At 45.1% G+C, this 22,607-nt stretch overlaps 1 protein-coding gene across 1 annotated transcript in view; it reads left to right on the forward strand.

The window, feature by feature from the left end:
- The window catches only part of LOC115117542 (pappalysin-1-like), a 141,048-nt gene that overhangs the window by 74,886 nt on the left and 43,555 nt on the right, over window positions 1–22,607 (forward strand). The window contains exons 11-14 of the mRNA XM_065017483.1: window positions 2,349–2,456; window positions 2,610–2,745; window positions 2,899–3,112; window positions 12,177–12,345. Coding sequence (XP_064873555.1) covers window positions 2,349–2,456; window positions 2,610–2,745; window positions 2,899–3,112; window positions 12,177–12,345 — 627 coding nt within the window. The remainder of the gene's footprint in view (window positions 1–2,348; window positions 2,457–2,609; window positions 2,746–2,898; window positions 3,113–12,176; window positions 12,346–22,607) is intronic.

Consider the following 22,607-nt stretch of genomic DNA (forward strand, 5'->3'; position numbering starts at 1 on the left):
TTGTTTCTTCTTTCTCCTTTCCCTTTTCCGACGTACTCTCTCAAGCTGCGGTCTCCGACGATTTATTGTCCAGCATTTGTTTTATTGGTTTATTTTTCCCTGTGTGTTGCTTATGTTAGAGACCTTGTTGGCTGCTCTGTTGTGGTTCGCTCCGTGATGCAAGCCCCCTGCTATGTGGTCCTCTGTGGGCTCCTGCTTTACACCCCCATCACCCCCCCACCCCAACCTTACACACACATATGTATACACACACACAAACACACAAACACACACACAGGGTCAGTCCTTGGGGGAGGTTGGGGGTTGTATTTACAACCTCCTAATGACCAAATCAAATGAATGACCAATCTTACTTGGACTAGTCTGACTCTTGCCATTGTACAGGAGGAGGCTGGGGAGTAACAGAACTTTGGAGGCTGATGAACCCTCCTGCCGGCATTGCTCTTTATAGGTGTTTGCTAGAGGGCAAGCTTGACGTGCAATTACAGTGTGCTAGCTCTGTCTGTCGAAAACTGCGGGGTGTTATAAAAACACAGAGGGGGGTGGGGGACTTTGACTCAGTGCTACCTGTGTTTACATAAATAAGTCATTGGTTGGCTGTCACCTGTGCAATATTCCCTCGCCGCTCCAGTCTGTAGCAGGGTGAGGAGCCATAGCAACTCTCAACACAAGACATCAGCAGTGCCCCAGTGCATTGAGAGGGAAGCACAATGAAGAATATCACCAAACAACAACAGAAACCATCAGGTGGCTAGGTCTTCGTCACCTCAGCTCCCTCCTCTGCCTATCCATAACTGTCACCTCGGCAGATCCAGGAGACAGATAGATTACTCCAAGAGCTTCTGGGTAGTTTCCACCACTGCGTCTGGTTCGTCTAGCTCTGGCTGGACGTCTCTGGTTACAGGTGTCTGATTTCACTGGCATCAGGCAATGGGCGAAACTGTGTGTCCTTGTGCCTGTGCCTGTACACTCTACCCCCCAGGTAGGCAGGTAGCCTGGCGGGTAGGAGCGTTGGGCCAGTAACCAAAAGGTTGCTGGATCGAATCCTGAGATCACAAAGTAAAAATCTGTCATTATGCCCTAGTAAACCCACTGGTCCCTGGGTGCCGATGTCGATTAAGGCAGCAGCCGCACCTCTCTGCTTCAGAGGGGTTGGGTTAAATGCAGAAGACACATTTCAGTGGGATGCATTCAGTTGTACAACTAACTAATGTAGGTATGCCTACCTTGGCTCCTGAGTGGCACAGCGGTCTAAGGCACTGCATCTCAGTGCAAGAGGTTGCCACTCCAGTCCCTGGTTGGATTCCAGGCTGTATCACATCCAGACGTGATTGGGAGTCCCGTAGGGCGGAGCACAATTGGCCCAGCGTCGTCCAGGATTGGCCGGGGGAGGCGTAATTTGTTTTTAACTGATTTGCCTAGTTAAATAAAGGTTAAAAATAATAATAATTAAATACCCCTTTCACATTGCTATCGCTAACACACTTCTTCTTCTCGTCACAGATAACCTCTCTCCTGTGAAGAGAGACAGCAAACAACACAAACAGCCTTCCATCTATGCCTGTCCCTAACTAAGCAGCCCACATACAGAGGATGAAGTAGAGCTGTCAGATAGAGGCATGGAAGTGTTTAGGCCTTATGAGTTGACATCTGGCTCTCTGGTTCTGAGTCTGAAAAACATTACAGATAGAAGAGTTAGAGGTGGGATAGAGAGAGAAAGAGAGTGGAGAGATGGAGGGATAGCGAGAGGGGATTGGGGAGAGAGAACAAACGAGTGGTGGAGTGAATGATGGAGAGTGAGATATTTAGAGAGAAAGAAAGAGAGAGGAACTGAAGCACCCTCTCCCCAGACGGCCTGTTTTGTCACGGCGTTAACTTGCTTAGCGTGTCACACTGCCCCTCCATGTGTGCCGTATCAACTCAGCCTTGTTTTCCCTAGCAACTTCCTCACACTATTACGTAACTCCAGGAATGACCCTGTTGGCAGGGCTTTGAACACATCTCAATCTTCAAGGCAACAAAATAACAAAATAATCAGAAAAATACACCTTCTAATGATGCCAATTCACATTGATTTGGTTCATAATCTGAAAATGAACTATCTTGTTTCAGAAAAAGAAGCAAAGATTATCTGACATCTGTCTCTCTCTGTCTCTCTGTCTCTCTCTGTCTCTCTGTCTCTCTCTGTCTCTCTGTCTCTCTGTCTCTCTCTGTCTCTGTCTCTCTGTGTCTCTGTCTCTCTGTCTCTCTCTGTCTCTCTGTCTCTCTCTGTCTCTGTCTCTCTGTCTCTCTGTCTCTCTCTTTCTCTCTGTCTCTCTCTGTCTCTGTCTCTCTGTGTGTGTTATCAGACATGCCAGTCCAAGGTGTTTGACCTGTCTGATGGGGTTTCCCAGTACGCCTGGTTCCCCTGCAGAGAGGCCCAGCAGTCCTCCTGGTACCCCCAGTACTGGCTCAAGGTAGGTCACAGGCCATAGGTTAGAGGTCAGGAGTCATGGGATATGGGTGGGCAAAGGCTGAAGTTACATAAACATATCTCCAGTTAGTAATATCCCCGATATGAATGTGCTGAGAGTTTAGGGCACTAAATGTGAGTGTTCCCTTCTCACCAGGCCTACTTCTCCCACCCCATGGTGGCTGCTGCTGTGATAATCCACCTAGCTGCAGACGGGACAGGCTACATCGACCAGACACAGTGCAACATCACCGTTCAACTGGTGGACACCAAGGAGGTCATCCACAGCTTAGGTCTGTAGATACAACCTATGGAACTGTGGAAGCGTGGAAAGATCTCTTAAAATCCCATATGAGCTATTTCTCTAACTTCCCACATCCCTCTTTGTCCCTCCTTTCTCTGTCTCTCTCCTTACCCCCATCCCTCTCCCTGTTCCCTCCTTCTAGGTGATTGGCGTCTGACCTGCAGGACCAACCCCCTGGTAATCCCAGTGAGCCATGACCTGAGCGTGGCCTTCTACCGCACCAAGGCCATCCTGGTCCAGTTCCGCTCCCACCTGGTGGCCATCTCTGGCGTGGGCCTGCGTTCCTTCCAGTTCTTTGACCCAATCACCATTAGCGGGTGCCAGAGCAACGAGATCTACAACCCCATGGGTCAAAGGTGAGGAGGGAGCTCGGGGGTGAGGAGGTCACTGTTATGCATGTAGAAGTAAACGTGTAGAGAAATGTTTAAAATGAGCATGCGTATAACTGGGCATACGCTCGCTTGCATGCGCGAACACACACACACACACACATACACACACATGGGTGCACACACACACACAGGCCTCAGAATTGGTCAGGGGGCTGTCATGAGAAATAGGGCCATTTGTGGCTTTTGTTGTTTGCCAGTGAAGCAAAGGAGGAAAGCTAATTGGATGAGGAGGATTCTGCTCTCGATAAGACGTTGTTTGATGCCACAAACAAAGAGAAGTTGCCCTCCTCAGACTTGTCTTTGGCTCTGTGACCCATTCCACTGAGCTGTCAAACTCAACAACTCACTTGGTGTTACTCAGCTGATGTGTGTGGTGACAATTCTTCGGTTTCCTATAGAGCAGAGATGGGCAGCTGGCAGCCCCCTTTTGTAGGCCTGTGGATGAATTCACAAGGTGCAAACACAAGGTGCAATCTTAAAAATGTGGTTGTGCATCAGCAGTTTTTCTCTTATGTCATCATTGACAGTCACTCAATTAGCCCAGGTTAGCTATATTTTTTAGATTGGTAAGTTAGTCTAGCCAGCTATCTAAACCTGTAGTATTTAAACGGTCAAATTACTGACACTGCGGGCCCTCATGATAAATTCAGATTTTTTGTGGCCCCCACTCCATCAAAGTTGTCCATCCCTGCTATAGAAGATTTAAGTACCAAGTTCTGATGTATTAGATTTACTTAGCAAACATTGTGGATGCTCTGTAGGCTATGCAAGCTCCAAAACCAACTAGCATGCCAGACCTGGAGCTCATTACATTTTCATAAGAAAGAAATCCTCCCTTGTCCATACACGTTTGTATCAATAGTTTATTAACACCATTGTAATAGATTACATGCGAGAAATAAAATCAATCAACTATATCTCCCTTGCGAAACACATTTGATCTCAATGAGACAAAACCTGGGATGAATAAAGGGTCAAACCACTCTAAAAATGCACTAGTGCACTTTTCATGCCCTTCTGTTGGAGCGGTTGCGCTAAAGCTGGGTGCATCCCAAATTGCACACTATTCCCTACTTAGTGCACTATGGGCCAAGGTCAAAAGTAGTGCACTATATAGGGAATAGGGTGGCATTTGGGATTCAGCCCTGGATTTGACTGTTTCAGTAGCAGAGCTTTGGTGGAAGGCTGGCGGTGGGAGTTTCCATGCCGACCCAGAGGAACAACGCATTCATTATTAATTAGTAATTGCCTACTATTACAGCTCCTTGTATTGACATATTTGGGGTTTGTTGTGCTCAGCGGCAGCCATATCCAAAGTGTAAATATGATCTATTTGGCGGCTCCTTGCTTCAACAGCTCCCGCCTGAGCCTCTAGAAGGGATTTAGTACAGGGAGTCTTTAGCTTGAGCATTTCTCCTCCTCTGACTCCTCATACTCCCTTACCTTCATTTGTCCTCCTCGTCATCCTATTCCCTATCCTCCTCTCTTCTCTTCCCTCTCCATCCTTTTCCCTTCATTCCTCTCCTTCCATCTCTCTTCGCTCCCTGCCTTCTCCCTCTTCTCCTCTGCTTCCTCTTCCCTCTCCTCTTCCTCCTCCTCTTCTCCCCTCTTCTCCTACTCGCTCTACTTATCCCCCTCTCTTTGCTCTCTTCCCCCCTTTCCTCCTCTCTCTCTCCAGCCAAACAGCCGATTTCCCGTAATAATTCTACCTCTACAAAACACAAAGTCCCTTATTCCCTAAGTTGTTAACAACACAAGCTATTAACGTGTCCCGGTTTTATGTTCCACACTTGTTTTCTTCCCTTCGTCATCCCTTCTTTCAAATATGAAGAATTGAGGGGTAATGGCAGATTATTGGACTGTAAGTGTGGAGGCTCTAGAGTCTTTCTCTACATTTGTCCTCGTCTCCAGTGAAGGTTCAGATTTTGAGTGATGGGACACTCGTCATAGCCCCTTCTAGTAGTCTTCAGACTAGTGATCATTTTTCAAGTGTTTCAAAAATTATCCAGGAGACAGGGGCTGAAACCACACCTATAGCTTAATACATACCTTATGGTTCATGTAATGTAAAGAGGCATGAAAACAACTCAGTGTTTAGCTGTCTATAAAGCCTGTTTCTTTCCACCTACTTAGCTAAGGATCCTAAAATGTAAACACTGGCTCAAGCAGGGAGTTTGGTTTTGTTGTGAGTATCGGTTTGTGTTTGCTCTGCCTTCTCTCTATACGTTTAGAGGTTCATGTTAGGATTTCGGAGTATGTTGTTGAGGTGGAAGGAGAGAGAAAGAGGGGAAGAGAGGGAGAAAAGCACTACATTTACATTTTAGCAGATGCTCTTATCCAGGGCGACTTACAGGAGCAATAAGGGTTAAGTGCCTTGCTCAAGGGCACATCAGCATATTATTTTTTACTGGCCCAACACTTAACCTGTAAATTACCTGCCGCCCACTAGAGAGATCAGGTTTGCAGAGATATATGATGCAGAGAAATATGCAGAGAAATATAGAGAGACCAAAACATTTTGAGAGAGAGAGAGAGAGAGAGAGAGAGAGAGAGAGAGAGAGAGAGGCACCCTATTCCCTACATAGAACAGTACTGGTCAACATTAGTGTGCTGTATAGGGAATACAGCAGGCAAACTGTTGTTAAAGACAGCCCTCAGGGTCCCGGCATTCCTTAGAACATTAAAGTCCTCTGACTGCTACCAACGTAGTGCTTGGCCAGACTCTCTCATTGTAGTCTGCTCACAATATCCCACTTCTCCATTAACCACAATCCCACGTGTGTGTGTGTGTGTGTGTGTGTGTGTGTGTGTGTGTGTGTGTGTGTGTGTGTGTGTGTGTGTGTGTGTGTGTGTAAACAGACACAGAGAGACACACAATCTTTATGCACAGACTGAAAAGCATGCCTACTAATTCGCTCTGACCATATGTGAAACATTTCTAGATTGATTAATTCATATTTTTTTCACAATTTGTGTGTTTGTGTCTTGTGGGCTTTCAAATACTGATACACAGCTACAAGGAATGTATCTATCTAGCCTACCCAGGGCTACAGTACACCTTGTTGATAACTAGTATCTACTCCACCAAACCTCAACCCAGTCTGAGTGGAGCAGCTATGCCCAGAGAATCTTACAGCAGCCCTATACTGTAGTGTGCTGACTCAAGACATTCACTTATCCATTTGTGTTGCTGGTTCTGGTAGCTTCAATCTGTTTAACAAAGTGTATCTCATGTAAAGAGGAGATATAGCACATTCTATAGATAGCTGAGTGTTCTCCATGCTATAATGAAAACATACTGTACTGGATGACGTCAGGGATGATGTTCTGTGGGCATTGATTCATTGATTGCGTCCCAAATGAAATCCTAATCCCTATATAGAGGACTACCTTGGACTAGAGCCCTATGGCTACCCTTTGGGCCCTGGTCAAATATATTGCACTATATAGGGAATAGGGTGCCAATTGGGGCGCTCACATGGTTCCACTTCTAGGGCAGCCAGGTGAATGCAGTATGGCAGTGTGTGTTTTGAGACAGTGTTGTTGATACAGTGTGGTTGTGTGTGTGTTCAGACAGTGTGGTTGTGTTGAGACAGTGTTGTTGTGGTTGTGGGTGTGTTGAGACAGTGTGGTTGTGTGTGTGTTCAGACAGTGTGGTTGTGTTGAGACAGTGTTGTTGTGGTTGTGGGTGTGTTGAGACAGTGTGGTTGTGTGTTGAGACTGTGTGGTTGTGTTGAGACTGTGTGGTTGTCGTTGTGTTGAGACAGTGTGGTTGTGTTGAGACAGTGTAGTTGTGTGAGTTGAGATAGTGGTTTTTGTGTTGAGACAGTGTGGCTGTGTGTGTGTTCAGACAGTGTGGTTGTGTTGAGACAGTGTTGTTGTGGGTGTGTTGAGACAGTGTGGTTGTGTGTTGAGACTGTGTGGTTGTCGTTGTGTTGAGACAGTGTGGTTGTGTTGAGACAGTGTAGTTGTGTGAGTTGAGATAGTGGTTTTTGTGTTGAGACAGTGTGGCTGTGTGTGGGTTCAGATAGTGTGGTTGTGTTCAGACAGTGTTATTGTGGTTGTGGGTGTGTTGAGACAGTGTTGTTGTGGTTGTGTGTGTGTTGAGACAGTGTTGTTATGGTTGTGTGTGTGTTGAGACTGTTGTTGTGGTTGTGTGTTGATATTGTGTGTTTGTGTTGAGACAGTGTGGTTGTGTTGAGACAGTGTTGTTGTGGTTGTTAGTGTGTTGAGACAGTGTTGTTATGGTTGTGTGTGTGTTGAGACTGTTGTTGTGGTTGTGTGTTGATATTGTGTGTTTGTGTTGAGACAGTGTGGTTGTGTTGAGACAGTGTTGTTGTGGTTGTGTGTTGATACTGTATGTTTGTGTTGAGACAGTGTGGTTGTGTGTGTTGAGACAGTGTGGTTGTGTGTGTTGAGACAGTGTGGTTGTGTTGAGACAGTGTGGTTGTGTTGAGACAGAGTGGTTGTGTGTTGAGACAATGTGGTTGCGTGTTGAGACAATGTGGTTGTGTGTTGAGACAGTGTGGTTGTTGAGAAAGTGTGGTTGTGTTGAGACAGTGTGGTTGTGTGTGTGTGTTTAGACAGAGTGGTTGTGTTGAGACAGTGTGATTGTTTTGATACAGTGAGGTTGTGGTTGTGTTGAGCCTGTAGTTGTGTGTGTGTTGAGGCGTTGTGGTTGTGTGTGATTTGAGGCGTTGTGGTTGTGTGTGTGTTGAGACAGTGTGGTTGTGATTTTGTTGAGACAGTGTGGTTGTGTGTGAGTTGAGACAGTGTGGTTGTGTTTAGACACAGTGGTTGTGGTTGTGTTGAGACTGTGTTTGTGTGTGTGTTTAGACAGTGTGGTTGTGTGTGTGTTGAGACAGTGTGGTTGTGTGTGTGTTGAGACAGTGTGGTTGTTGTTCTGTGTATGTTGAAACAGTTTGGCTGTGTGGTTGTGGTTGTGTTGAGACAGTGTGGTTGTGTTGAGACTAGATGTCGACCGATTATGATTTTTTTAACGCCGATACCGTTACTGATTATTGGAGGACCAAAACTAGCCGAAACCGATTAATCAGCCAATTTTTATATATATATATATTTGTAATAATGACAATTACAACAATACTGAATGAACATATATATTTTAACTTAATATAATACATCAATAAAATCAATTTAGTCTCAAATAAACAATTAAACATATTCAATTTGGTTTAAATAATGCAAAAACAAAGTGTTGGAGAAGAAAGTGAAAGTGCAATATGTGCCATGTAAAAAAGCTAACGTTTAAGTTCCTTGCTCAGAACATATGAAATCTGGTTGTTCCTTTTAACATGAGTCTTCAATATTCCCAGTTAATCTAATCTCGGGAGTTGATAGGCTTGAAGTCATAAACAGCGCAATGCTTGAAGCACAGCGAAGAGCTGCTGGCAAGTGCTGTTTGAATGAATGCTTACGAGCCTGCTGCTGCCTACCACCGCTCAGTCTGACTGCTCTATCAAATCATAGCCTTAATTATAATATAATAACACACAGAAATACGAGCCTTAGGTCATTAATATGGTAAAATCCGGAAACTATCATTTCAAAAACAAAACTTTTCAGTGAAATACGGAACCGTTCCATATTTTATCAAACGGGTGGCATCCCTAAGTCTAAATATTGCTGTTACATTGCACAACCTTCAATGTTAAGTCATAATTATGTATAATTCTGGCAAATTAATTACGGTCTTTGTTAGGAAGAAATGGTCTTCACACACTTCACAACGAGCCAGGGGGCCCAAACTGCTGCATATACCCTGACTCTGCTTACACTGAACGCAAGAGAAGTGACACAAATTCCCCAGTTAAAACAAATTCATGTTAGCAGGGAATATTAACTAAGTATGCAGGTTTAAAATATATACTTGTGTATTGATTTGAAGAAAGGCATTGTTGTTTATGGTTAGGTACACATTGGTGCAACGACGGTGCTTTTTTCGTGAATGCGCTTGTTAAATCACATGATTCAATGATAAATGAACAGGCATCGCATTAATTATATGCAATGCAGGACACGCTAGATAAACTAGTAATATCATCAACCATGTGTAGTTAACTAGTGATTGTGTTAAGATTGATTGTTTTTTATAAGATAAGTTTAATGCTAGCTAGCAACTGTCGTGTCTTTGGCTATGCCGGATTAAGTGATATGACATGCTATTCTATAAAATAATTTATCCGTAATTAATATCACCTGATTGAGCTAATCATGTAAATGTAATTAACTAGAGAGTCGGGCACCACAAAATAATATTTATAGAGCTGTTATCTTCCGAATAAACTCTTAAAGACCTAGTAATATTTTACATCAATAGCAGTCAACGTTAATCCTCATCTTACTTTAGTCTCCTCTGAAAGTTGTAAATTCTTGGTTATCTGCAAGAACCCTGGCTAACAATTTGAATCAGCAATACAAAATTGGGTTTAATTATTTATTTACTAAATACCTAACTAATCACACAGAATTCACATACACACAATTAATCATAACTTGATTACAAATTACGTCATAAAGGAAAACGTCCCTAGCGGGCAGAACAGATATGACAGCTTGTTACACAAAGGAAAAGGGGCTGGGATGAGTGAAAGAGCGGGCGACTGAGGAACAAATGGAAACAGCTGTGCTATCGTAAATACAGTATCTTATGCATTCTAAATTACCGCCCATTTGGAAAAGGAAAATGCAATAAATATTTACTCTGAGCTGCGCTTCAGTAGGTTGGTGGTAGATGGAAGACCGTGTTGCCAAACCGAGTCCTTTGTCCTTTGAAGAATGTCTCTGGTGGTCAATTGAATACGTTGTAGTGACGTGGTTGTGTGGTAGATGGAATACTCTGTCTGTTCCTTCCTAACCTGCGTTTGCAGCTGCGGTCGCTAACTCAACGGCTAGGAGGTATCACTTCTGTCGTGAATAAGATTTCAAAGTTCATACCATTCGCAACCAAAGCTCACGCTGATGTTGGCATCGTTCTGTAGTTATTATCTGAACCATTTTGACATCGGACCTTCGTCCTCACATCCTCGGAACACGAAGTTCTATTGTCATCAAGGCTTTATATAGGAAGGGAGAGGAGGGCATGTTTGAAAAGTGTTACAGCCCATGTCCCTTCACAGAGGCGGGCCACTGAGTGAGCAGCCCTAACTTATGAAAACCCACATCTCACATTTTAGAAGCTAAAATCACATTTCATCCCGTCACAAATAATTTAATATTCAAACATTTAAATTGAACAACAATTCCATGTGAATCCGATAACTCTGATGTGTAGACTTATCATTGATGAGAATGTCTCAGATGACAACCGAACTGACATCATATTCATTAAGTACCACCGTATATGTTCAGATAATATAGTTCATTTCCCCCCACCTACTGATGTTCCCAGAATCTCTATGTTAACCAAGTTTAAAAAAAATGTAACCTCAGTAGGTTAGAGAGAGGAAAAAGGGGGGAAGAGGTATTTATGACTGTCATAAACCTATCTCCCAGGCCAACATCATGACACAACTTACCTTGGCTTCTTGCTGCACTCGCATAACAGGTACGCAGTCTCCTCGTGGAGTGCAATGTAATCGTCCATAATCGGTATCCAAAAATGCAGATTACCGATTGTTATGAAAACTTGAAATCTGCCCTAATTAATCGTCCATTCCGATTAATTGGTCGACCTCTAGTTGAAACAGTGTGGTTGTGTGTATGTTGAGACAGTGTGGTTGTGGTTGTGTTGAGACAGTGTGGTTGTGTTGAGACAGTGTGGTTGTGGTTGTGTTGAGACAGTGTGGTTGTGGTTGTGTTGAGACAGTGTGGTTGTGGTTGTGTTGAGACAGTGTGGTTGTGGTTGTGTTAAGACAGTGTGGTTGTGGTTGTGTTGAGACAATGTGGTTGTGTTGAGACAGTGTGGTTGTGGTTGTGTATTTGTTGAGACAGTGTGGTTGTGTGTTTGTTGAGACATTGTGATTGTGTTGAGACAGTGTGGTTGTGTTGAGACAGTGTGGCTGTGGTTGTGTATTTGTTGAGACAGTGTGGTTGTGTGTGTGTTGAGACAGTGTGGTTGTGTTGAGACAGTGTGGTTGTGGTTGTGTGTTTGTTGAGACAGTGTGATTGTGTGTGTGTTGAGACAGTGTGGTTGTGTATGAGTTGAGACAGTGTGGTTGTGTTGAGACAGTGTGGTTGTGTTGAGACAGTGTGGCTGCGGTTGAGACAGTGTGGTTGTGTTGAGACAGTGTGGTTATGGTTGAGACAGTGTGGCTGCGGTTGAGACAGTGTGGTTGTGTTGAGACAGTGTGGTTGTGGTTGAGACAGTGTGGTTGTGGTTGAGACAGTGTGGCTGTGGTTGAGACAGTGTGGTTGTGTTGAGACAGTGTGGTTGTGGTTGAGACAGTGTGGCTGTGGTTGAGACAGTGTGGTTGTGGTTGAGACAGTGTGGCTGTGGTTGAGACAGTGTGGTTATGTTGAGACAGTGTGGTTGTGGTTGTGTGTTTGTTGAGACATTGTGGTTGTGTGTGTGTTGAGACAGTGTAGTTGTGTGTGAGTTGAGACAGTGTGGTTGTTTTGAGACAGTGTGGTTGTGTGTGTGTTGAGACAGTGTAGTTGTATGTGAGTTGAGACAGTGTGGTTGTGTTGAGACAGTGTAGTTGTATGTGAGTTGAGACAGTGTGGTTGTGTTGAGACAGTGTGGTTGTTTTGAGACAGTGTGGTTGTGTGTGTGTTGAGACAGTGTAGTTGTATGTGAGTTGAGACAGTGTGGTTGTGTGTGTTTGTACTTTATATTGTACTGTATGGGTGTTCTACCCACTGTGAATTTAAGTTGGCTGTGTCTGGCTGTGGACGTAGCTACACTGTGATGCTGTTTCTTCTTTGTATGTTCTTCCCTGCTCCAGTTGTATCATATATACTGTACAACATACCTCATATGGGCAGTATATATTTAGCTACTATGTTTATGATTATACTGGTACTAAATAATTCACCCATGTGTTTGTGTGTACCCCTCCTTCTCTAGTTGTGTCCATTACTCATGTGAGGCCATCGACTGCCAGGAGCCGCTGATCCGCAATGCAGAGCTCAAGTGCAGCAGTCTGGGCTTCTTCAACGGAGCTCGCTGCACCATCACCTGTAACTCTGGCTACGTCCTGCAGGTCCACAGAGACGATGACATCATCAAGACCCAGGTATACACACATACATGGCAGACACACACACACACACACACACACACACACACACACACACACACACACACACACACTAGCCATATTCTTCACCTGCAACAGCAGCTTGGCAGTGTAAACCCACTGGGAGGATGACATCATGTCAAGCCCAGGTAGCTAGCTAGACGCCTCCTCCTTCCTTCCTTCTCCCTGCTTTATACACACACACACACACACACACACACACACACACACACACACACACACACACACACACACACACACACACACACACACGCACACACGCACGCACGCACGCACGCACACACACACACACACACACACACACACAGATGGACAAAGGCACATGCACGTTCACATGTATACACACACACACATACGCTCACACTCACACACAGGCACACACACTATATATGTTTAGTCTTTCTGCGCTGCACCATCACCTGCAACAATGGCTATGTGTTTCTGCTCCACTGGGACGATGACATCACTAGGTACTCTCTGCTCACTGCAGCCCCTTTCCTCCATCCCTCCCTCCCTCTCCGCCTGCCTGCCTGCTTGCCTGCCTCCCCCCCTCGCTCCCTCCTTCACTCCCCCCCTCCCCACTCATACAGTGAAGTCATGCTCACGGAGCACAGATACAACAACTAGACACAGCACTGTGCAGATACTCTATGTCTGTATGTGTGTGTAATTTAATGAATATGTATGTGGTGTTTGCTGAGATGAATTACACTGCAGCTACTTTTCATTATGACACTGTGTAGCGGGCAAGAAAAAAGTTACCCTATGACATACTTGCTAACATTTATCACATTACTGGAGAAAGAGCTTTCTGGTTACGAAGACGTCTCAGCATCCACTTCATGTAGTATCAACCCCCACACACCAGACACTCAACAGATGAGGAGGACAGACATTGGCACACAAACCACAAAAAGACAGAAGCCTGCAGACACACAAACCACCCCAAACAAACAAGTTAGTTCAAAGGCACACAGTCAACCCATTCACTCCCACAGAGGGCTCTTAGTTAGTTCACAGTCACACAGTAAACCCACTCACTCCCACAGAGGGCTCTGAGTTAGTTCACAGTCACACAGTAAACCCATTCACTCACACAGAGGGATCTTAGTTAGTTCACAGTTACACAGTCAACCCATTCACTCCCACAGAGGGCTCATAGTTAGTTAGTTCACAGTCAAACAGTAAACCCATTCACTCCCACAGAGGGCTCATAGTTAGTTCACAGTCACACAGTAAACCCATTCACTCTCATAGAGGGCTCTGAGTTAGTTCACAGTCACACAGTAAACCCATTCACTCACACAGAGGGATCTTAGTTAGTTCACAGTTAACCCATTCACTCCCACAGAGGGCTCTTAGTTAGTTCACAGTCACACAGTAAACCCATTCACTCCCACAGAGGGCTCTTAGTTAGTTCACAGTCACACAGTAAACCCATTCACTCTCACAGAGGGCTCTTAGTTAGTTCACAGTTACACAGTTAACCCATTCACTCCCACAGAGGGCTCTTAGTTAGTTCACAGTCACACAGTAAACCCATTCACTCTGACAGAGGGCTCTTAGTTAGTTAGTTCACAGTCACACAGTAACCCATTCACTCCCACAGAGGGCTCTTAGTTAGTTCACAGTCACACAGTAAACCCATTCACACTCACAGAGGGCTCTGAGTTAGTTCACAGCCACACAGTCAACCCATTCACCCCCTCAGAGGGCTCATAGTTAGTTAGTTCACAGTCACACAGTAAACCCATTCACTCCCACAGAGGGCTCTTAGTTAGTTCACAGTCACACATAAAACTCATTCACTCCCACAGAGAGCTCATAGTTAGTTAATTCACAGTCACACAGTCAACCCATTCACTCCCACAGAGGGCTCTTAGTTAGTTCACAGTCACACAGTAAACCCATTCATTCCCACAGAGGGCTCTTAGTTAGTTCACAGTCACACAGTAAACCCATTCATTCACACAGAGGGCTATTAGTTAGTTCACAGTCACACATTAAACCCATTCACTCCCACAGAGGGCTCTTAGTTAGTTCATAGCCACACAGTAAACCCATTCACTCCCACAGAGGGCTATTAGTTAGTTCACAGTCACACAATAATCCCATTTACTCCCACAGAGGGCTCTTAGTTAGTTCACAGTCACACAGTAAACCCATTCATTCCCACAGAGGGCTCATAGTTAGTTCGTTCACAATCACAAAGTAAACCCATTCACTCCCACAGAGGGCTATTAGTTACATAGTTCAAAGTCACACAGTGAACCCATTCACTCCCACAGAGCGGTCATAGTTAGTTAGTTCCCAGTCACACAGTAAACCCATTCACCCCCACAGAGGGCTCTTCGTTAGTTCACAGCCACACAGTCAATCCATTTATTCCCACAGAGGGCTCTTAGTTAGTTAGTTCACAGCCACACAGTCAACCCATTCACACTCACAGAGGGCTCTGAGTTAGTTCACAGCCACACAGTCAACCCATTCACCCCCTCAGAGGGCTCATAGTTAGTTAGTTCACAGTCACACAGTAAACCCATTCACTCCCACAGAGGGCTCTTAGTTAGTTCACAGTCACACATAAAACTCATTCACTCCCACAGAGAGCTCATAGTTAGTTAATTCACAGTCACACAGTCAACCCATTCACTCCCACAGAGGGCTCTTAGTTAGTTCACAGTCACACAGTAAACCCATTCATTCCCACAGAGGGCTCTTAGTTAGTTCACAGTCACACAGTAAACCCATTCATTCACACAGAGGGCTATTAGTTAGTTCACAGTCACACATTAAACCCATTCACTCCCACAGAGGGCTCTTAGTTAGTTCATAGCCACACAGTAAACCCATTCACTCCCACAGAGGGCTATTAGTTAGTTCACAGTCACACAATAATCCCATTTACTCCCACAGAGGGCTCTTAGTTAGTTCACAGTCACACAGTAAACCCATTCATTCCCACAGAGGGCTCATAGTTAGTTCGTTCACAATCACAAAGTAAACCCATTCACTCCCACAGAGGGCTATTAGTTACATAGTTCAAAGTCACACAGTGAACCCATTCACTCCCACAGAGCGGTCATAGTTAGTTAGTTCCCAGTCACACAGTAAACCCATTCACCCCCACAGAGGGCTCTTCGTTAGTTCACAGCCACACAGTCAATCCATTTATTCCCACAGAGGGCTCTTAGTTAGTTAGTTCACAGCCACACAGTCAACCCATTCACTCACACAGAGGGCTCTTAGTTAGTTCACATCCACACAGTCAACCCATTCACTCTCACAGAGGGCTTTGAGTTAGTTCATAGCCACACAGTCAACCCATTCACTCCCACAGAGGGCTCATAGTTAGTTAGTTCACAGTCAAACAGTAAACCCATTCACTCCCACGGAGGGCTCATAGTTAGTTAGTTCACAGCCACACAGTAAACCCATTCACTCCCAAAGAGGGCTCATAGATAGTTAGTTCATAGTCACACAGTAAACCCATTCACTCCCACAGAGGGCTCTTAGTTAGTTCACAGTCACACAGTAAACCCATTCACTCCGACAGAGGGCTCTTACTTAGTTAGTTCACAGTCACACAGTAAACCCATTCACTCCCACAGAGGGCTCTTAGTTAGTTCACAGTCACACATAAAACTCATTCACTCCCACAGAGAGCTCATAGTTAGTTAATTCACAGTCACACAGTCAACCCATTCACTCCCACAGAGGGCTCTTAGTTAGTTCACAGTCACACAGTAAACCCATTCATTCCCACAGAGGGCTCTTAGTTAGTTCACAGTCACACAGTAAACCCATTCACTCACAGATAGGGCTATTAGTTAGTTCACAGTCACACATTAAACCCATTCACTCCCACAGAGGGCTCTTAGTTAGTTCATAGCCACACAGTCAACCAATTCACTCTCACAGAGGGCTTTGAGTTAGTTCATAGCCACACAGTCAACCCATTCACTCCCACAGAGGGCTTATAGTTAGTTAATTCACAGTCACACAGTAACCCATTCACTCCCACAGAGGGCTCATAGTTAGTTCACAGTCACACAGTAAACCCATTCACTCTCACAGAGGGCTCTTAGTTAGTTCACAGTTACACAGTTAACCCATTCACTCCCACAGAGGGCTCTTAGTTAGTTCACAGTCACACAGTAAACCCATTCACTCCGACAGAGGGTTCTTAGTTAGTTAGTTCACAGTCACACAGTAACCCATTCACTCCCACAGAGGGCTCTTAGTTAGTTCACAGTCACACAGTAAACCCATTCACTCTCACAGAGGGCTCTTAGTTAGTTCACAGCCACACAGTCAACCCATTCACTCGCTCATAGTTAGTTAGTTCACAGTCACACAGTAAACCCATTCACTCCCACAGAGGGCTCTTAGTTAGTTGACAGTCACACAGTAAACCCATTCACTCCCACAGAGGGCTCTTAGTTAGTTCACAGCCACACAGTCAACCCATTCACTCCCACAGAGGGCTTATAGTTAGTTAATTCACAGTCACACAGTAACCCATTCACTCCCACAGAGGGCTCTTAGTTAGTTGACAGTCACATATAAAACTCATTCACTCCCACAGAGAGCTCATAGTTAGTTAATTCACAGTCACACAGTCAACCCATTCACTCCCACAGAGGGCTCTTAGTTAGTTCACAGTCACACAGTAAACCCATTCATTCCCACAGAGGGCTCTTAGTTAGTTCACAGTCACACAGTAAACCCATTCACTCACACAGAGGGCTATTAGTTAGTTCACAGTCACACATTAAACCCATTCACTCCCACAGAGGGCTCTTAGTTAGTTCATAGCCACACAGTAAACCCATTCACTCCCACAGAGGGCTATTAGTTAGTTCACAGTCACACATTAAACCCATTCACTCCCACAGAGGGCTATTAGTTAGTTCACAGTCACACAGTAATCCCATTTACTCCCACAGAGGGCTAGTTCACAGTCACACAGTAAACCCATTCATTCCCACAGAGGGCTCATAGTTAGTTAGTTCACAATCACACAGTAAACCCATTCACTCCCACAGAGGGCTATTAGTTACGTAGTTCAAAGTCACACAGTGAACCCATTCACTCACACAGTGGGCTCATAGTTAGTTCACAGCCACAGAGTCAACCCATTCACTCCCACAGAGCGGTCATAGTTAGTTAGTTCTCAGTCACACAGTAAACCCATTCACCCCCACAGAGGGCTCTTCTTTAGTTCACAGCCACACATTCAATCCATTTATTCCCACAGAGGGCTCTTAGTTAGTTAGTTCACAGCCACACAGTCAACCCATTCACTCAAACAGAGGGCTCTTAGTTAGTTCACATTCACACAGTCAACCCATTCACTCTCACAGAGGGCTTTGAGTTAGTTCACAGACACACAGTCAACCCACTCACTCCCACAGAGGGCTCTTAGTTAGTTCACATCCACACAGTCAACCCATTCACTCCCACAGAGGGCTCTTAGTTAGTTCACAGTCACACAGTAAACCCATTCACTCACACAGAGGGCTCTTAGTTAGTTCACAGTCACACAGTAAACCCATTCACTCCCACAGAGGGCTCTTAGTTAGTTCACAGTCACACAGTAAACCCATTCACTCCCACAGAGGGCTCTTAGTTAGTTCACAGTCACACAGTAAACCCATTCACTCTCACAGAGGGCTCTGAGTTAGTTCACAGCCACACAGTCAACCCATTCACTCCCACAGAGGGCTCATAGTTAGTTAGTTCACAGTCACACAGTAAACCCATTCACTCCCACAGAGGGCTCTTAGTTAGTTGACAGTCACACAGTAAACCCATTCACTCCCACAGAGGGCTCTTAGTTAGTTCACAGCCACACAGTCAACCCATTCACTCCCACAGAGGGCTTATAGTTAGTTAATTCACAGTCACACAGTAACCCATTCACTCCCACAGAGGGCTCTTAGTTAGTTCACAGTCACACAGTAAACCCATTCATTCCCACAGAGGGCTCTTAGTTAGTTCACAGTCACACAGTAAACCCATTCATTCCCACAGAGGGCTCATAGTTAGTTAGTTCACAATCACACAGTAAACCCATTCACTCCCACAGAGGGCTATTAGTTACGTAGTTCAAAGTCACACAGTGAACCCATTCACTCCCACAGAGGGCTCTTAGTTAGTTCACAGTCACACATAAAACTCATTCACTCCCACAGAGAGCTCATAGTTAGTTAATTCACAGTCACACAGTCAACCCATTCACTCCCACAGAGGGCTCTTAGTTAGTTCACAGTCACACAGTAAACCCATTCATTCCCACAGAGGGCTCTTAGTTAGTTCACAGTCACACAGTAAACCCATTCATTCACACAGAGGGCTATTAGTTAGTTCACATTCACACATTAAACCCATTCACTCCCACAGAGGGCTCTTAGTTAGTTCATAGCCACACAGTAAACCCATTCACTCCCACAGAGGGCTATTAGTTAGTTCACAGTCACACAGTAAACCCATTCACTCCCACAGAGGGCTCTTAGTTAGTTCACAGTTACACAGTAATCCCATTTACTCCCACAGAGGGCTCTTAGTTAGTTCACAGTCACACAGTAAACCCATTCATTCCCACAGAGGGCTCATAGTTAGTTCACAATCACACAGTAAACCCATTCACTCCCACAGAGGGCTATTAGTTACGTAGTTCAAAGTCACACAGTGAACCCATTCACTCACACAGTGGGCTCATAGTTAGTTCACAGCCACAGAGTCAACCCATTCACTCCCACAGAGGGCTCTTCGTTAGTTCACAGTCAATCCATTTATTCCCACAGAGGGCTTTTAGTTAGTTCACAGTCACACAGTAAACCCATTCACTCCTACAGAGGGCTCTTAGTTAGTTCACAGTCACACAGTAAACCCATTCATTCCCACAGAGGGCTCATAGTTAGTTAGTTCACAGCCACAGAGTCAACCCATTCACTCCCACAGAGCGGTCATAGTTAGTTAGTTCCCAGTCACACAGTAAACCCATTCACTCCCACAGTGGGCTCATAGTTAGTTCACAGCCACAGAGTCAACCCATTCACTCCCACAGAGGGCTCTTCGTTAGTTCACAGCCACACAGTCAATCCATTTATTCCCACAGAGGGCTTTTAGTTAGTTCACAGTCACACAGTAAACCCATTCACTCCTACAGAGGGCTCTTAGTTAGTTCACAGTCACACATTAAACCCATTCACTCCCACAGAGGGCTCTTAGTTAGTTCACAGCCACACAATAAACCCATTCACTCCCACAGAGGGCTATTAGTTAGTTCACAGTCACACAGTAAACCCATTCACTCCCACATAGTGCTCTTAGTGAGTTCACAGCCACACAGTACACCCATTCACTCCCACAGAGGGCTCTTAGTTAGTTCACAGTCACACAGTAAACCCATTCACTCCCACAGAGGGGTCATGGTTAGTTAGTTCCCAGTCACACAGTAAACCCATTCACTCCCACAGAGGGCTTTTAGTTAGTTCACAGTCACACAGTAAATCCATTCACTCATACAGAGGGCTCATAGTTAGTTCACAGCCACAGAGTCAACCCATTCACTCCCACAGAGGGGTCATAGTTTGTTAGTTCCCAGTCACGCAGTAAACCCATTCACTCCCACAGAGGGCTTTTAGTTAGTTCACAGTCACACAGTAAATCCATTCACTCATACAGAGGGCTCATAGTTAGTTCACAGCCACAGAGTCAACCCATTCACTCCCACAGAGTGCTCTTAGTTAGTTCACAGCCACACAGTCAACCCATTCACTCCCACAGAGGGCTCTTGGTTAGTTAGTTCACAGTTACACAGTTAACCCATTCACTCCCACAGAGGGCTCTTAGTTAGTTCACAGTCACACAGTAAACCCATTCACTCCGACAGAGGGCTCTTAGTTAATTAGTTCACAGTCACACAGTAAACCCATTCACTCTCACAGAGGGCTCTGAGTTAGTTCACAGCCACACAGTCAACCCATTCACTCCCACAGAGGGCTTATAGTTAGTTAATTCACAGTCACACAGTAACCCATTCACTCCCACAGAGGGCTCTTAGTTAGTTCACAGTCACACAGTAAACCCATTCATTCCCACAGAGGGCTCTTAGTTAGTTCACAGTCACACAGTAAACCCATTCACTCCCACAGAGGGCTCTTAGTTAGTTCATAGTCACACAGTAAACCCATTCACTCCCACAGAGGGCTATTAGTTAGTTCACAGTCACACAGTAAACCCATTCACTCCCACAGAGGGCTCTTAGTTAGTTCACAGTTACACAGTAATCGCATTTACTCCCACAGAGGGCTCTTAGTTAGTTCATAGCCACACAGTAAACCCATTCACTCCCACAGAGGGCTATTAGTTAGTTCACAGTCACACAGTAAACCCATTCACTCCCACAGAGGGCTCTTAGTTAGTTCACAGTTACACAGTAATCCCATTTACTCCCACAGAGGGCTCTTAGTTAGTTCACAGCCACACAGTCAACCCATTCACTCCCACAGAGGGCTCTTAGTTAGTTCACAGTCACCCAGTTAACCCATTCATTCCCACAGAGGGCTCATAGTTAGTTAGTTCACAATCACACAGTAAACCCATTCACTCCCACAGAGGGCTATTAGTTACGTAGTTCAAAGTCACACAGTGAACCCATTCACTCACACAGTGGGCTCATAGTTAGTTCACAGCCACAGAGTCAACCCATTCACTCCCACAGAGCGGTCATAGTTAGTTAGTTCCCAGTCACACAGTAAACCCATTCACCCCCACAGAGGGCTCTTCATTAGTTCACAGCCACACAGTCAATCCATTTATTCCCACAGAGGGCTCTTAGTTAGTTAGTTCACAGCCACACAGTCAACCCATTCACTCACACAGAGGGCTCATAGTTAGTTAGTTCACAGTCAAACAGTAAACCCATTCACTCCCACAGAGGGCTCATAGTTAGTTAGTTCACAGCCACACAGTAAACCCATTCACTCCCAAAGAGGGCTCATAGTTAGTTAGTTCACAGTCACACAGTAACCCATTCACTCCCACAGAGGGCTCTTAGTTAGTTCACAGTCACACAGTAAACCCATTCACTCTCACAGAGGGCTCTGAGTTAGTTCACAGCCACACAGTCAACCCATTCACTCCCACAGAGGGCTCATAGTTAGTTAGTTCACAGTCACACAGTTAACCCATTCACTCCCACAGAGGGCTCTTAGTTAGTTGACAGTCACACAGTAAACCCATTCACTCCCACAGAGGGCTCTTTGTTATTTCACAGCCACACAGTAAACCCATTCACTCCCACAGAGGGCTATTAGTTAGTTCACAGTCACACATTAAACCCATTCACTCCCACAGAGGGCTCTTAGTTAGTTCACAATCACACAGTAAACCCATTCACTCCCACAGAGGGCTATTAGTTACGTAGTTCAAAGTCACACAGTGAACCCATTCACTCACACAGTGGGCTCATAGTTAGTTCACAGCCACACAGTAAACCCATTCACTCCCACAGAGGGCTATTAGTTAGTTCACAGTCACACAGTAAACCCATTCACTCACACAGAGGGCTCATAGTTAGTTCACAGTCACACAGTAAACCCATTCACTCCCACAGAGGGCTATTAGTTAGTTCACAGTCACACAGTAAACCCATTCACTCCCACATATGGCTCTTTGTTAGTTCACAGCCACACAGTAAACCCATTCACTCACACAGAGGGCTATTAGTTAGTTCACAGTCACACAGTAAACCCATTCACTCCCACAGAGGGCTCTTTGTTAGTTCACAGCCACACAGTAAACCCATTCACTCACACAGAGGGCTATTAGTTAGTTCACACTCACAAAGTAAACCCATTCACTCCCACAGAGGGCTCTTTGTTAGTTCACAGCCACACAGTAAACCCATTCACTCCCACAGAGGGCTATTAGTAACTTCACAGTCACACAGTAAACCCATTCACTCACACAGAGGGCTATTAGTTAGTTCACAGTCACACAGTAAACCCATTCACTCCCACAGAGGGCTCTTTGTTAGTTCACAGCCACACAGTAAACCCATTCACTCACACAGAGGGCTATTAGTTAGTTCACACTCACACAGTAAACCCATTCACTCCCACAGAGGGCTCTTTGTTAGTTCACAGCCACACAGTAAACCCATTCACTCCCACAGAGGGCTCTTAGTTAGTTCACAGTCACACAGTAAACCCATTCACTCCTACAGA

The sequence above is a fragment of the Oncorhynchus nerka genome, linkage group LG4 (assembly GCF_034236695.1).
Source record: "Oncorhynchus nerka isolate Pitt River linkage group LG4, Oner_Uvic_2.0, whole genome shotgun sequence".
In the NCBI taxonomy this organism is placed as follows: Eukaryota; Metazoa; Chordata; class Actinopteri; order Salmoniformes; family Salmonidae; genus Oncorhynchus; species Oncorhynchus nerka.